Raw genomic sequence first — 15,986 nt, forward strand, 5'->3', positions numbered from 1 at the left:
GCGCGAGGCCGTACTGTTCATATGATCAATTAACATTACTGCCATTGTAGCAGTTTGAGATGAAATTAATAATTGTTTGTATCTGTCACCAATTATTGCTTCTTTGGCATTTCGTATCATGTGTTGTTGAACTGCTAACACACGAAAATAATCAGTGGTAGTGGTGACTCGTTATTCTACATTATGTAATCCAAACAAGTTGTCAGTTAAGAGGAACTTTCATTTGAAATATAACTAACATGATCATGAACAAAAAACGCTCAACTTAGACTGATAACATACCACTCATCTGCGGGCAATGAGTAACCCATTGTAAAAAATGCTCAAATACGAAAATAGTAATTCGGTTCAATTATAACGAAAACCAATAACAGTCCATTCATTACTAACCTGACTGACATCAAGAGCAGAAACTGCGAAAAAAGCCAAGCAATAATGAGCATCAACCATAAACTTAGTGCACTGACTGTAGGATCCAAACCAGCCAACATGTCCTAGACGAAGTCCACTTTGAGGTTTACCAATAGCATCCAGATCTGAAGAAATGTTAATCAAGATTAGACATTAGACCATGTCTTTGCCAGACCAGGTTTAATGTACAATAAATGTAATCCACTGTGGAGATCAATCAACACTAATTTGACGAAAGATTACCTTATCTCCGAAAGAGAAGTCGTAGTTGAAGATTTAAATCCGCTTGTAAATACAGTTTATTTTTATTTATTTTTTTTTTTTTTCTCTCCAACTTCTTAGCGGTCCGGAATCCCAAATCCTTGAGTCTCATTAGCTAATCACGCGCGCTTCAGCGGTCCGGGTTTTCTCATCCGGACCCCGAGTACGGACCGCTCCGAAATTCCCAGATTTGGCAACTTTTCAAACTTTTTGTTACACCGTAAAACAACGCAAAATGTAAGCATTCAACAATTTGGCAACTTTTCAAGCTTTTTTTAACGCTTTTTGTGCCCAAAATCTCAAACGCATACGTACGCCAGACTTGAACTGATCGGCTTTAATTAAAACTCAACACAAAAGTTGGTTTCAAAGCAACACCGTAGGTTTGTAGTCCAGAGGAATCCGGCCGTATTGTGGCTCACGAAAACGCGCACTTTGCCTATAAAAATTACGAAACAAGGAGCTCAAAGCTTGCGGATGAAACTGCGAAATGCTGGGTTGAATTTGAAAGGAGCTACAGTTATTTACGGCTTGCAGCCGCTTGCAGCAAGATTGCCCGAACTAGCGTAAAAGTTAGAAAGACTGAACTGCTCCCAATGGTTCTACTCCGGGCACAGAAGAGAATTTCAGAGCAAGATTTGAACTGACCACTCGTCGGTTCACTTCGCTGAGATGACCAGAGCACGAGCCGAGCATTACTACGCTGCATGTAAGTGTTGTTTGAGCAATCGAGCATTTTTACAAAAATAAAGCTTCTTATCATAAACAGAGACAGCTCAATTGTTGTTTTCTGTCGTTGTTTTACTTCTTAAGTATAATTTCTACCTTCGTATCAAATATAATGTCTTTTATCGACGTATTGTTAGGTTGAGAATTTGTTTATTTCGCTACGTGTTCTGTCGGCGGGAATCTAGCAAAACTTGTTATTTTAACACGGAGCGATCCTATAAAAGGCAAGGACACGCCCCCCTCTGGGGCACTTTGTTGGCTTTTTCGTGCAATGGTGGAAAGCCGAAGTAACAGTCTCATAACATAGAAGTCGTGGAGAAAGCGCGTTTTTTTTTCTTTAAAACAACGGAGTCATTTACGTAAAGTAATGTAAGGTAAATAATAAAAATACAGTGAAAATAAAACTTATATTAACTCTTTCATGCCTTTGGAAGAACAAAAACGATGGATTATCTTCGTCACTTCACGGAACATTCAAATTTCGCCGCTAAAATAACAAAGCTGATGCCTGCGATCAACGGGCTATCTCATTTATCTCAGCATGCCGAGAACGAAAATAAATCTCGTAAGAGGTGATTTTGGTTAGCCTGTGAACACAGATGGATTTTCGTTGGATATTTAAAATTATTCAGATTTACGAGCGTTATGATGGTGCAAACAAAATGCAAATTAAACAAGGCTGGGGTTTTCCTCAAACTGTTCTATATTCAGAGCAAAGAAATTGGAAATAAAAAGTACTACGAAGAAACAGGCGAACTTGAAAAATGGCAAAGTGAGATTTCGGAATATTGGAATATTGACGTTAGAAAAGAGAAGGAAAACTCATGACTGAATGCAACAGAAACAAAAACATTTTTGCGTTCGTAAAAGGCCGACTGAATTTTAGTAGCAAGAATACAACAGCAGTCAATCTTCACCTTACGGGATCTCTTTTAGATAACTGGGTGAAGAATAACCATATTACCGTAGATATGATATATTACCTCGCGGTCTGCTTGTATCTGTTTTTTTTTTTTACGAGTTTAGTTTCCAGACTTATTTCTCAACTGCGTTAATCCTCGAAGGAGCAAAAACACTCTGGCATCAAAAGAACTAGACAAGGCATTTCATAAATTTGAGTGAACAGCTCGAATTCATACGATAGGCTTTCGCGAGAAAATTATGAAGTTGAAATTAAAAGAGTCAAACTCTTCTCCTGAAGCTATCGTTTATTTAGTTCAAAAGGCATTGCTTACTTGTAAAATAAAACAGAAAATGACTCCCGTCGCTCTCCAGAATTTTGTGGCAACGCGCTAAAATTAGACCTGAGTGAATAAGCCAATCAAATGGGAGCATTGGTCGTCTGTTGGGATTTGTGATTGGCAGGCTGAACACCTCAGCCTCGTTATATAGGATCGCTTCGTGTTTTACTACAGTTTTAACACTGCTGTTGCTAACAATGGTCTCCGTGAGCCATATTTAAGCCAGACAAATAGCTCGTTTCCATTGCGTTTGTCTGAGACACAGGGGATGTGAAAATTTGGGTCAAATTTGTCAAAATTCCGAGGCAAAAATTTGAAAGCCGGCTTACCGCCATCAACCCGTGCTCTGTTCTCTGATAAAGCGCGCTGTTTCAGCCAATCAGGGCACGCGTTATATGGAAACTTTCTTATAATTGACAAATAAAGGAGCCTAAGCCGTGTATTACACTGTGATAAAACACGACCGGCATTTGAGAACACGAGGAAAATGTAGAAAACACGAACCGTAGGCGAGTGTTTTCTACATTTCTCGAGTGTTCTCAAATGTCCAGAGTGTTTTATCACAGTGTAATACATGGCTGAGGATTCTTCATTTGCTTTATGACAATTTTTCACGCGCAAAACAATAAAACACGCTGTTTCTTTGTTTTATACTCGGACAAAACATGGGTTTTTGACCAATCAGAGCGCGTGCAGGGTCCTGTCTATATTATAAAAGAAAATAAAGATTATAACGTCCGCGCTAACCTAATTTTAATGTCACATGTACAGAAGAATAAACTAGAAAATACTCACAAAGGACTAGTTCACTTGTGCTGAGCTTCTCCACAGTTTCTTTGCACTGCTTGCCGACATTCGCGAAAGTAACATTTGGAAGCTTCGGAAATGGAAAGCCAAAGTGCTGTGCGATCTGAGCGTAGTTTTTGGAAAGTAATCCAGGAGATGCAGTTGAAGATGTTGGAATTAGACAAAACACCAAGAAAACTGCAACGCCCGCCATATTACACAACTGTTTCTTGAGAGTGGCGAGACTGGACTTTTAAACTCTTGACGGTCAAAACCCCATGACAGTCAGTCAGTCAAACCCTTGTGACGGCCACATCGGTGGAACACGTGAAGGTTGTGTCTGTGATGTCCCCGTGACACCAGAAGTAACATAACCAGACAATAGTCAAGTACACTGACATCTCTTCTGGGTCTTTTAATTTCCATATCTTCTTGCAAAGTGTGCAATTGATTGAAACTGACTCCTTTTTTGGGGGGAGGGCGTGGAATTGACTTTCCAGGCTAATGTCCTAATCATTCATTTTTTTACAATTGAACCTCTACTAACTGCCACTTTTCTTCGTTGTCCCGGGGATCGAACACTCTACAGATGACCTCTCTACAACTGCCACCAACACAAAATAGTAACGGACTCTAAAGCACATCTCAACTGCCAAAATAGCATCTCCAAAACAACGACTTAATTGTTGGGTTCACACTAAACACTAAGTCTGTCAAGCTAAGTCATCCTAAGTCTGCTTAAGCGTTCAGACATATATAAAGAAGACAAATTCTTTCCGTGCAAAACTGCCATCATTAGCGATAACAATCACAGATACGGTAATGTCTTGAAGTAATGTCTTAAATTTTTTTTAAGGTAGTTACGATCACGATTTTAGCGACGAGACTGAGATCAAAATGAGACCGAGAAGATGTGAAATCGCTGTAATTGCGACTGTTGTCTGTTTGTTACATTTACATAGGTTGGTCAGTCAAATAACTTTACAAAATTTTATGTTCCTTCGGGGATGATGAATGAATGATGGAAGATTTTATCCAAAAAAACACAAAGCCTGCTTTTTCTGACCGCCGTACTTTTGAGTGTTCACCGAAGACGAGGTAATTTTCGACACATAGGTAGAAGAGCGTGGGCCTGGCCAAGATCGCAGAGCTGGTTTGATGTAAACCTAACAGATATTTTGGGAAATCGGTGAGGAAGATCATAAGAAAAAAACGTGACACTACGTAAGCCAACAAAAATAAAAATGAACGAAAACAAACCACGCAACTTACGTTGGATATGCCAGTGAAAAGTCCCAATCGTACTTGTGTTGCATGTCTTCAAACGTGTTGACCTTTCGGTGACACATGTTCCGTCGATGAAAGGTCGCGGAACTTGATCCGGTCTGCTCGCAAAATCTAAAGTGCTACATGTGTTTAGTGCACGATCACGCCATGTTCAAGCTACTGGTGACTGAAGAGTCAACTACACTGTATCAATGTATGAAGTGTTACCAGCTGAGAATGATTTAGCCAGTTCTTCATTCCCACGAGATTAAGCAAACTTCGTTCAAGAAGCCACAAGGGTCCACAAACAAACTTACTACTATTCTTAGTAAAATGTATGAACGCTAAGCTCGATTACCAGCCGCTGTTCGGGAAAGGAACCCGCGCTCCTCCCCCGAACTGAGAAGGAACGTAGACCGGACTCGAGAAAGCGGCGGAAATCGAGCCTATATGAACGCTCACTCAAGCAGACATTCGTTGACAGCTTCAATACAAAAGAAATTTTGTCAACTTGGTTTTCACGTTTTGTTTTGTTTACGTTTTTGCGGTGTTCCAATGTGGCCGTTGAGAGATTCGACCTCTGGGATCGACTGGGATGACTATGTTGTTATTTTTCCCTATTTCTCACAGACATTTAGGCTTCAAGAAAAAGCCCCGGCCGTGTAGTAATAAGCCCTCCGGTCCAGCGATGTCAAAAGTCCGACCATCCGTTACAATGCCGGAATCGTGAACATGGCTCGGAACGTTCGACTTCTGCATCATCAGAACAACAGCTAAATTCATTTTATTTGAAAAAAAAAATACAAAAAACAAATATAATATAATATAATATAATATAATATAATATAATATAATATAATATAATATAATATAATATAATATAATATAATATAATATAATATAATATAATATAATATAATATAATATAATATAATATATAATATAATATAATATAATATATATTATATATATATATATATATATGCGTATATATATGTCTGAATTTATGAAAACCGTGTTAAAGACTTTGCACCAAAATAGCGGGGATGTTTTTGGAAAATCGGTTAGAAAATGTACATAAATATGGCCATGTCGTACCGAGAGTGCTATCTACCTCGTGTACTCTTAACAGAGTCCATACCATGCCTATACAAGCCTTTGAAGTCGCTGCAAATGAGTCGAACGAGCCAAACAAAGCTAAATTAGAGCTTACATTGATCATTTGGTTCGCCGCGGCACTAATTTAGACAGGCTTAACCTCTGCGATTTCACCTAAATGACCTCACTATGTCTTTACTATGGGTTAAATTAGCCAGTCACGCTAACAAGAGCATGGTAAGCAGCGGAATCGGTTATTTACCTCTATATTTCAGCCAAAAAGTAGCCGTTACGTGACATTTCATCTCAATATCTGACCGGATTCGCAAAAACGTAGCCATAGAATTTGACTTGTCACTGATAATCTTGCTACAATTCTGTCCCAGAGCTAGCTTTCCACGAGGCTTATCGTAGCTCAAATAGCAGCAAATAACTCTCCTGTATGCCTTTTGAGGCCAGGAAGACTAAATTCACCGTCTTTTCGTTGAATCATGAATTGTACAATTTAATTAAGAGTGCTTTTAACATGAAATTGGAGTCTAAATCAACACGAACGTACAGATATCAAAACCGCGGCGGACAACCAATCTATTGCTTTCTAAAGGCCTGCATCGTTCTAAATGGACTGAACAAGAGCTTCCTACATCGAGAATCGATTGAAATTCAGACAAACTAGGCCATGGTTAGCAGTAAGCGAACACTCAACATGTTGCCGTTACGTCAATTATCGCCCGGAAGCCACACAAATAAATTTCTTCCGCGTTAGCGAATCACAGACAGTTCTGATACTTAGCTAAGCCGAGAACGCCTAAAATTGATAAAACAAGGAAATTCTACTCACGATCAGCGCTTGAACTCATGTTCTTCTCTCTCCTCGTGGCCATGTTTTGCTGGCAAATAGCAATGTCCCGGATGTACTTCAATTTTGTCGAGCGCGGAATGGCACATCCAGATTTCAACAGATTTTTTTTTTTCGAAGTCTTTAGCTACATCAAAGTTCAAAGCAAATGACGCCAACAGCAGCTAGAAATGTCTAGTCCACTGCACGTCTAAGCCCTAAATTGATGTGGCTAAATAGTTTTGCTGTCTAAAGCAAGCACAACATTATCGCCACAGAGCAAACGGCCTTCTGTTACGGGACTAAATGTGACCCGTACAGTTTACACATCTCCTCAGGCCCGCCTCACGCACGATAATGGACGACGCTTACTAGCAAATCGTTAGACTTGGGCCTTCATTGGACTTAAGGTTACTTCCCACCTTCAGAGGCCAAAAAAATCGTTTTTTCTTTTATTGGACAAAATTGACGTTCGTCATTTTATCTAGTGTTTCCAAAGGAAAAACATTAAAAATCTCAAAAAGCGGCCGAGTTATTTAGAAAAAACGTATTTTCAAATAAAGTTAATAAACTAGGAAGGTGTCATAATCTTGTCAACGGGCGAGAACCCTGGGGAAATTTTCGCGGCAAACGCTCATCGCTCGTATTTCATGTCATTTATTTACATCACGCACTTGACAAAAATTCCCACGCGAAAGCTCTTTTCGCTAACTCCTATGGAAAAATCAAAAGCAGAAAAGAGTCCTTGGGTAAAGAAAACGAAAAAAACTGACCCAAAGAAGAAAGAAAAAGCTCCATATTGTCAAGGAAAGAAAAAAAAAACAAAACCTTGCCGAAAGCGACAAAGGTTCTTGGTTTGGCCAAACGCCTTCGACAATCTCGGCATCTGCTGAAGATCCGAAGCGTTCAAATATCCTTGGAACAAGTAGCTTTAAAATCAAAGTCAACGTCAGTGCAGGAGCTGCGAACAAGATTCTTCCTCGGAATCTGGCGGAAGCGATGAAGAAAATGAAACCTACCCAAGGGAACTCATTTCAGCATTAAGGGTATTTCTTAAGCTGTCCGTCGATTCCTTAACGTCTTGTTTTTCAGCGGCACATTTTCCGCCTTAAACATTTTTGGCACGGGTTTTGCCTTTGCCTTTGCCTTTGGCGTCTTTGCCCATTATATTACGTCGCCGTCCTAAATTGAACTCCACTGAGCGAGATTAAAAAAAAAAAAAAAAAACATGTTGCAATGCGGTGCTTTTCCCGGGGAATCTTGATCTATTGTCATAGACACTAGGAGGTCCTGTTGTTCCATTGGTTTGCGGTTTTATTAGGCGTGATAATCTCCGGGCGTGGCGCGAGTTGTTTACGAACCTTTAAAAGCCAAAATCTCGCATTTGATTTTTGGCGGAATACATCCACTTTGAGCGAATTTATAGGGTATGCAGATTTGATGGATTTTCGTGAAATTTCGACAGAACATTCCAGAGATAATGACAAACCAAAGTGTGTCGGGAAATTTTGATATTTAACACATTTTTCCCGTGGCGCCCATTTACGCAACACGTCTCGCATATTTTTAGCTACTTCAATTTTAGATGTGGATATCTAGACAACCAATCAGAATATCGAAAAAGCCCGACACACTTTTGTTGATTGATGCCTTGTGAATAAGACTGTGCAGCCATTTTGCTCGTAATGCGGAATCCGATAGCCGATAAATTCAATAGAAGAAGCCTCGGTCGTTTCACGCCTTACCGCCTCCTGACACTTCATAAAAGAAAGCATTGCTGAAATTGTATTTTTTTCGTAGAGTACATTTATTAAGCTTTCTTATGATCTATAGTTTGTTGGGGTTTTATTGAAACTGGCGCGCGTACGATTTTTTTCCCGAAGGGCACCCGCGAAGGTGGGAAGTAACCTTAATGATGTCCTCGGGCAGACTTCCTTTAGACAGCAAATACAGAACGCTAATCGGTCGCTCCTTTTCAGAGTGGCAGGTTTCTTTTACAGGTCACAGGTCACAGGTCACAGGTCACAATCAAAACACTCAGTAAATTTCGCGATGTAACAATTACTGAGATTCCCGAGAGGTTTATCGATGTTTCCATGCAACAAACCCTAACTAAAAATGTTTTACTTTATAATTTTAATGAAAACAACAACAACAAAAAAAAACATCATAAAACAGATGCATACAAGTGCGTCCCAAGTGCAACTATAAGAGCTCTTTCTTGAAAAAAAAAAAGCGCGTAGGGGAAATCATTTGTAGCACTGAAATTAAAAAAAAAGTTGATCCAAAGAAAGCTAAGACTTATAACTGTTGAAAACATAAATTGTTTTTAGCCTTTCAATATAATATGAAAACGAAAGAGGCTTACACTGATCCGTGAATTATGCATCTACTTACGCGTGATTTGTGAACCAACGACTTTTGCGGGAATAATTGTTCACTTTTTTTGGAGATTTTAGCGTCATTAAAGCTCGTAAACTACACCAAACTAGATGTAAAACCTGTCCATTCCACGCGACTGAGAACTAACCACAGCGACAGTGTACCAGGAGGACCTAGAATCTAGTCTGTCACGATGTGTCACACATGCACACGGCATTTCGATGCATCAAAATGGAGGGTTCTGTATATTTTGCGAAACGTGGATAGAATTTGTATTTTTATGTAACACATGATTTAGCCTTTGCATTTTTACGTGAAAAGTGATTTTTTTCTGTTAACGTGAAGTTGCTTTCGAATTTTTTGTGATGCGTGAAAAGGCCGATTACTTATGCGTGAAATTGTTTTCAGAGTAGGTATAGGGGACCCTCTTGTTTCTGTTTAGTACATACTCGTTGTATAGATTTAAAATATATATATATATAGAAATAAAACTATCATAACGAATTATCTTATTACGATAAAATATATTAACACTATACGTTTGAAAGCTATATTTCAACCCATTTCGTATATATACCACCCCTAGAAATTTTTTCATTAAAATTATAGAGTAAATAAACATTTTTATTTAGGGTTTGTGGCATGGAAACATCGACAAACCTCTCGGGAATCTCAGTAATTGTTACATCGCGAAATTTACTCAGTGTTGATTGTGACCTGTGACCTGTGACCTGTGACCTGTGACCTGTGACCTGTGAAAGAAACCTGCCGTTGTCAGAGTCACCGCGCGAACTGAATAGATCGTTTTCACGTGACGTCATCAAATTCCAAAATCCAAAACTAAAGAGCCACGAAAATTTTTATCCTCATAAGGCATAAGGGGATCTAAACTTAAATCTGTTTACAACTTTTCAGCTCAATAGTGTGCTTGGTTTAGAAACCAGTGCCGTTTGAAGTTCAGAGTTATGTCGGTGCGTGACATACCACTCCGATCGCGTTTGTGGAGAAATGTACACTTATCTAATGATTTTTAGCCTTTTTAGGAGTTAAAGTGTTAGGAAAAGTGCTTGTGTAAATGTTTGTTGGTTCAGTTCAGATAATTAGTCACCTAGATAGCCAAAGTAAGTTCCAGATGTTTGCACTATTTTCCGACCGCCATGTTGGTGAAGTACAGAGCTCCTCCAACATGGCGGCTCCATACTGGGCTCTGTAAATTTGCGCAAAACATTTCGACGAATATCTGGAGTTTGGGAAAACGCAGAGACCCAAAAATTGGAGAAGTGTCTCCTTTACCTGTCTCCTATAATATCAAAATTTCTTGACTTTATCCACTGAATAGTTTTCGATTTATTTTTTTGTTGCGTAACAGAGAAAACCGTCTATTCAGACGAGTGTAGCCTGGGCTAAAATTCACGCAAATTGAAAAGAGGGTTGGGGGGTGGGGGGGGGATGATCGATAAATGATGAAAAAAAAATACCTAACTAAATGAAACATGCGGCAGGGAGTTTCTACATTCCATGCTAGGTAAGATTTACAAGTTGCTGTCATAGCGAAAGCAGAAAAAAAAAAAAAAAAAAGGAAAAAAACAACTACATCAAAAAACACTTGATTCAGTCTTTAACACCGTTTTCATAAATTCAGACATATATATATATATATATATATATATATATATATATATATATATGTATATATATATATGTATATATATATGTATATGTATATATTAATGTACATGAACGGGACTTGGTAAAAGTTACTCAGAAGAACTAAAGAGCTAATGTAGCTGAGTAGCAGAAATGAGCGTTAAAATATGGTTATGAATAAATATAACTGAGAGACCGGGCATTATTTATCGCCTGGGGGGTGGGGGGTCGGAGGATTTTGGGGGGATAATTTGATTTTTAGGATAACATAAGGGGGATCAGTCATAATTAACTGAGAGCCCAAAAGGGAGGAACTGCTAGATGCCCATACAGACTTGTTGGGAGGCTATTTGGCACTCTAAAAAGTAACTTTGCAGTTTCCAAGCACTTGGAATGGTTAGATTGCTGGTATGTTAACTGACATCAATTACAGGATTCTCGGTAGAATGGCGGAATTCCACCGGATGTAAAAGCGACTGTAGCCGTCTGTTCCGGTTATTGAAATTTGCATACATATAACAATAAATTAAGACTTACAGACTGAGACGTTTGAAGAGGAAAGTGTTATTTAAAAAGGTGAAACTGCACTACTTGCTACGTCTAATTTTATGATCATATACAATTCATTTTCCGTAACACTTTGCCCCCCAAAACGCATGAAATTGCATGTTAATATCTTTGGCAAACTACAATTTCAAAATTTTCCGGCGGTGAATGTTCCCCCGGCCCCCTAGGTTAGATTGGCCCCTCGGGCCTCGTTTTACGCCGCCTGTTATGCCTTATTGGATGCCTGTGAAAACTTCTACTACGAACCCTGATCTGATATCGGAATCCAGACTAGCAAAAGACACGGATATCAAGAGACTGCACCATGGCGGCTTCATTATACTGTAAGTGCATCACAACTAGAAATATTACTTTCACACGTCGAAAGGTGAATATGTGTGCGAAGACATGGGTGGATCACGAAATTTATCAATAGTTATAAGGGGGATGACTTCAATAACACAACATTTAAAGGGGGGATCAGCTAAATGTAACTGTCTTTAGCCGAAACTCCTCCGGATCCTTCCCCCCCTCCCCCGCCGGTCCCAAAAAGGCCAGAAAGCTATGGATATTAGATTACGGAATAAAGTGGAATAGGCTTTCTTTTTGCTCAGAAACCAACGTCGTCATTGGTTTTTATGTTAGGCCATATATTCTATTTTTTTTTTAAAGTGGAAAAAAGACTGCTGAAACATATTTTGTTGTTTTAATACGCGACCAATTCTTTCAGAGATACTGTGAACATATGGAAAAATTATAAAGCCATTCCACGATGGCTTAGTAGCCAGCCCGATATGACGAAATCCTGGTAAATAACATGGGGTATTACCCCGCGGGGAATTGCTTCCCCGTGGTAGACCGTAGTACCCCATTGATTCGAGTCTCTTTCACGCTTCATGTTCTACTTGCCGATGGGATATTCCTTGTCCTATAGAATACCAGCGTGTTAACCTCGTGTTAATTTAAGTTCCTACACTTTTCTGTTACAAGTAAGGCATAAGAAAGTAGGAGTAAGACTAAATTAAAGTGACTGACTCTTGGTTACTTAGAAAGCTACTTTAGGGGTCTAGTCACAACATAAATAAGAAATAAAATAAATTACAAAGAATAATATTAAAAATGCATGATTGTTGTTAAAATCAATAGAATAAAAAATACATATATACAAATAATCTAACAAACAGAAATTTTAAAACATGTAGTATGGATCAAACTTCTAGGCACAGCGGCTGACCACGTCTATCTCAGATATACTTTTCTCATGTTGCGCGCCTTAAGGAGAACGAAATCATATGACTGCGACTTCTTTTCAAAATTTTATCTTCTTTCTCGGTGGTCTAGTATTATCAGCATTGTTTTTTCTGTTTGAACTCCAGAAAAGTATATTTTCTTTGACAAAGGAGTGAAATATCGTCTTGAAAATATAGAAATGACCGACGAGTAATCAAATCGCATAAATCAATGTCCTAATTAAAATTTTACAGATCGAGCATGCATGTTCATTGTTTTCGCATTCACTCGTAACAATCCAGCACGAGAAAGTAGGTACGAACTCCTTGCTTCGAAAGGTTTCATCCCAATTCTTCGATTTCGCTGCTTTCTCGGATCTGGGGTCCCTTTCTCGAACCTCCTAGTAGTTACCGCTCCCGTAAAGCTGTTTTTCGTTTGCCGTGTTTACAGTCAAGATCAAGATATTAATAATTTTGAAATTCAAACAATAAAAATATCAGGAAACGAAACAGAATGATTTAAACAGAATGAGCTAAAACCTGCATTACTATTCCTCAGATTGCATCTAAGAATATGCCTTCAGGTCCGCACAGTTACTGGGACATTCGAGATAGGGGCTCCTTTCCCAAATAGTGACTAGTAATCAATCAATCAAGTTTATTTCTATTTCGGTCAATACATGTTACATTAAATTAATACAAATATGAACGCATGGAGGATGACTAAAGAAACCTTTAGGGAAACGGCTGAAGAGTCTGGTGTTCTTGATGTCAAAGATGATTTCCTTGATCCTGCATTTAGAATGGAGTGTGATCGGCTGATTCCCAATTTTAACAATATTGTGGCGAACGACTGTAGAGAAGCATATCTTTATTTAAAACATAATTTAACACACATGTATCTACTTAAAGTGTCTGTTATCTTGAAACAACCCAAATTTGGTCATTGTAATCAACAATTTGCAACAGGCATCAGACATTATTTTCAATCGAAGCAATCTGTGTACAAATCTGAAAAAAAAAATACATTAAACAAATTAAGTAACATCTTTTGTTATTATTGATTATTCATCTGCTACATTTGATATTTGTCATAAGTCTGTAAACAATGATAAATGAGTTCATACTGTACAAGAAATCAAATGTCATTTGTCATTAGGAATCATACCTCTACTTTTTTTGAATTCCCTGAAGGGTCTTTACTTAGAAACATAGTTGCAAGCACATTGCATGTAACAGTAACTCGACTTGTTCGTATAGTGTGATCGTCCGGGTGAGTGTAGTTCTGAAAAGAACTGTTGTTGGTGACTGACGTTTCGACAACCTGAGCGGAAATCATCTCCAGAGTCAAGTGAATGGTGTTTGTCAGTCGATGATGTTATAAGTTTGGTCCGTTGAACGTGATTGGTCAGTATAGCCATGATAGTATTGGCTGAAAGACTCGTGTAAAGTTTGTCATCAGTCATTGGTGGGTTTCGATCCGTCTATTGTTAGTCAAATAGGTCGGTTTTTGGTCCGTGTATTGTTAAGTCGGTCTGTTAGAAGTCCGTTTGTCGCTTTCGTTTCTGTCATGGATAAGTCGTTTGTAAGGCGCCGGTAGTTGTTGACATCTGTTAAGAGGCGTTTGTTCTAGGTTAGTGAACCAGCTTTCCAGAGTCAGTCGTTGAAAATAGTTTGTACTGTAGATTAAGCACTGAGCAGAGTCCCAGTCAATCGGCTGTGGTTTGTCAGTTGATGATGTACAGCAATGTGATTGTTGGCCATCACCATTTCTCGTGGCTCGTTTGTGTTCAGTCAGTCTCGTGTTAAGGTTTCTGCCAGTCTCACCAATGTAGGAAGCCTGGCAGTCGGAGCATTTGATCTTGTAAACTGCTCCCTGTCTGTCGTTAGGTTCGTCTCTGTCTTTCACGTTGGTCAGTAAGTGTCGTAACGTAGTTGTAGGTTTGTCGGCTACACTAATGTTGTAGGGCTGTAGGATCCATGAGATGGTCTCTGAAGTGCCCTTAATGTAAGGTATAGTCACTATAGTAACAGGTGTAGGGTTCCTGTTCGTAGCGTCAGCTTCAGTAGGTCGGTAAATGTTTCGTCTAGTAAAGTCAGCGTTGTAGTTGTTTTTGTGAAAAACACGTTCAAGGTATCTGTTTTCGTCACGTAAGCTGTCCGGTGTGTCACAAACTAGTTGCGCTCATCTCATCAAAGTCTTTATAGTCGTGGCTTTGTGTGAGGTCGGGTTGTAGGATGATTCGTCAAGTAATCTGTCGGTATGCGCCGGTTTTCTGTACACTGTCGTTCGTAGTTCGTTGTTGTCGCGGCTTAGCAAAAGCCGCGACAACAACGAACTACGTTACGACACTTATTGGCCAACGTGAAAGACAGAGACGAACCTAACGACAGACAGGGAGCAGTTTACAAGATCAAATGCTCCGACTGCCAGGCTTCCTACATTGGTGAGACTGGCAGAAACCTTAACACGAGACTGACTGAACACAAACGAGCCACGAGAAATGGTGATGGCCAACAATCACATTGCTGTACATCATCAACTGACAAACCACAGCCGATTGACTGGGACTCTGCTCAGTGCTTAACCTACAGTACAAACTATTTTCAACGACTGACTCTGGAAAGCTGGTTCACTAACCTAGAACAAACCCCTCTTAACAGATGTCGACAACTACCGGCGCCTTACAAACGACTTATCCATGACAGAAACGAAAGCGACAAACGGACTTCTAACAGACCAACTTAACAATACACAGACCAAAAACCAACCTATTTGACTAACAATAGACGCATCGAAAATCACCAACGACTGATGACAAACTTTACACGAGTCTTTCAGCCAATACCATCATGGCTGTAATGACCAATCACGTTCAACGGACCAGACTTATAACATCACCGACTGACAAACACCATTCACTTGACTCTGAAGATGACTTCCGCTCAGGTTGTCGAAACGTCAGTCACCAACAACAGTTCTTTTCAAACTACACTCACCCGGACGATCACACTATACGAACTACTGATACCCCTGGGTTCAAACCATTTACTGAGTAACTCGACTTGTAAACAATAACAACTTCTTGATTGTTTCAGATTTAGTAGTGATTGCATGGCTATCTGCGACTAAGCCAACAGTTAGTTTAAATTAAAACAACGTGTAGTTTATTTGGTCAACAACTAAAAGTGTCTTGTGCATAAAGTGGTAAAAGCAACATCTAGGTTTGACATGCCAGACTTATCTTACAACCTTCCTTGGCTAATCCAGAGGTGAACATCAAAAACAATTATGCACAAGGTATTTAAGGATTTTGTTTTGGAAATTTTGTAAGTCCTAACGAGGCGCAAAACATATTGCAATCAGGATGATTCAATAAAATCGGAGATTGCTCTAAGGGACAAAATGCCAGCAGAAAAAAACACCTCTTCACCATCTAACAATTCCTTTGAGGCAATCTCAGGATCAAATAGGATGTGATCACTGCCCTGGATATCTACCACCATGATATTTTCATGTGATCGCTCATACGAAAAGTGGGCCAGACTTGC

General features: G+C 39.2%; 1 protein-coding gene across 2 annotated transcripts in view; it reads right to left on the minus strand.

Annotated features, from left to right (window-relative positions):
- The window catches only part of LOC145501336 (O-acyltransferase like protein-like), a 32,278-nt gene extending 23,419 nt beyond the window's left edge, over positions 1-8,859 (minus strand). Inside the window, exons 1-3 of one of the 2 annotated variants that reach the window (XM_081480827.1) lie at positions 6,634-6,680; positions 3,438-5,467; positions 391-536 (exon numbers count right to left, since the gene is read on the minus strand). In XM_081480827.1, the coding sequence (XP_081336953.1) occupies positions 391-536; positions 3,438-3,642 (351 nt within the window). In that variant the 5' untranslated portion in view covers positions 3,643-5,467; positions 6,634-6,680. Of the gene's footprint in view, positions 1-390; positions 537-3,437; positions 5,468-6,633; positions 7,035-8,538 lie in introns of those variants that run through there. The other variant, XM_081480828.1, reaches the window with a different exon arrangement.
- Positions 8,860-15,986: the final 7,127 nt, after the last annotated feature.

This window comes from Orbicella franksi, chromosome 10 (genome assembly GCF_964199315.1).
Source record: "Orbicella franksi chromosome 10, jaOrbFran1.1, whole genome shotgun sequence".
Taxonomy (NCBI): Eukaryota; Metazoa; Cnidaria; class Anthozoa; order Scleractinia; family Merulinidae; genus Orbicella; species Orbicella franksi.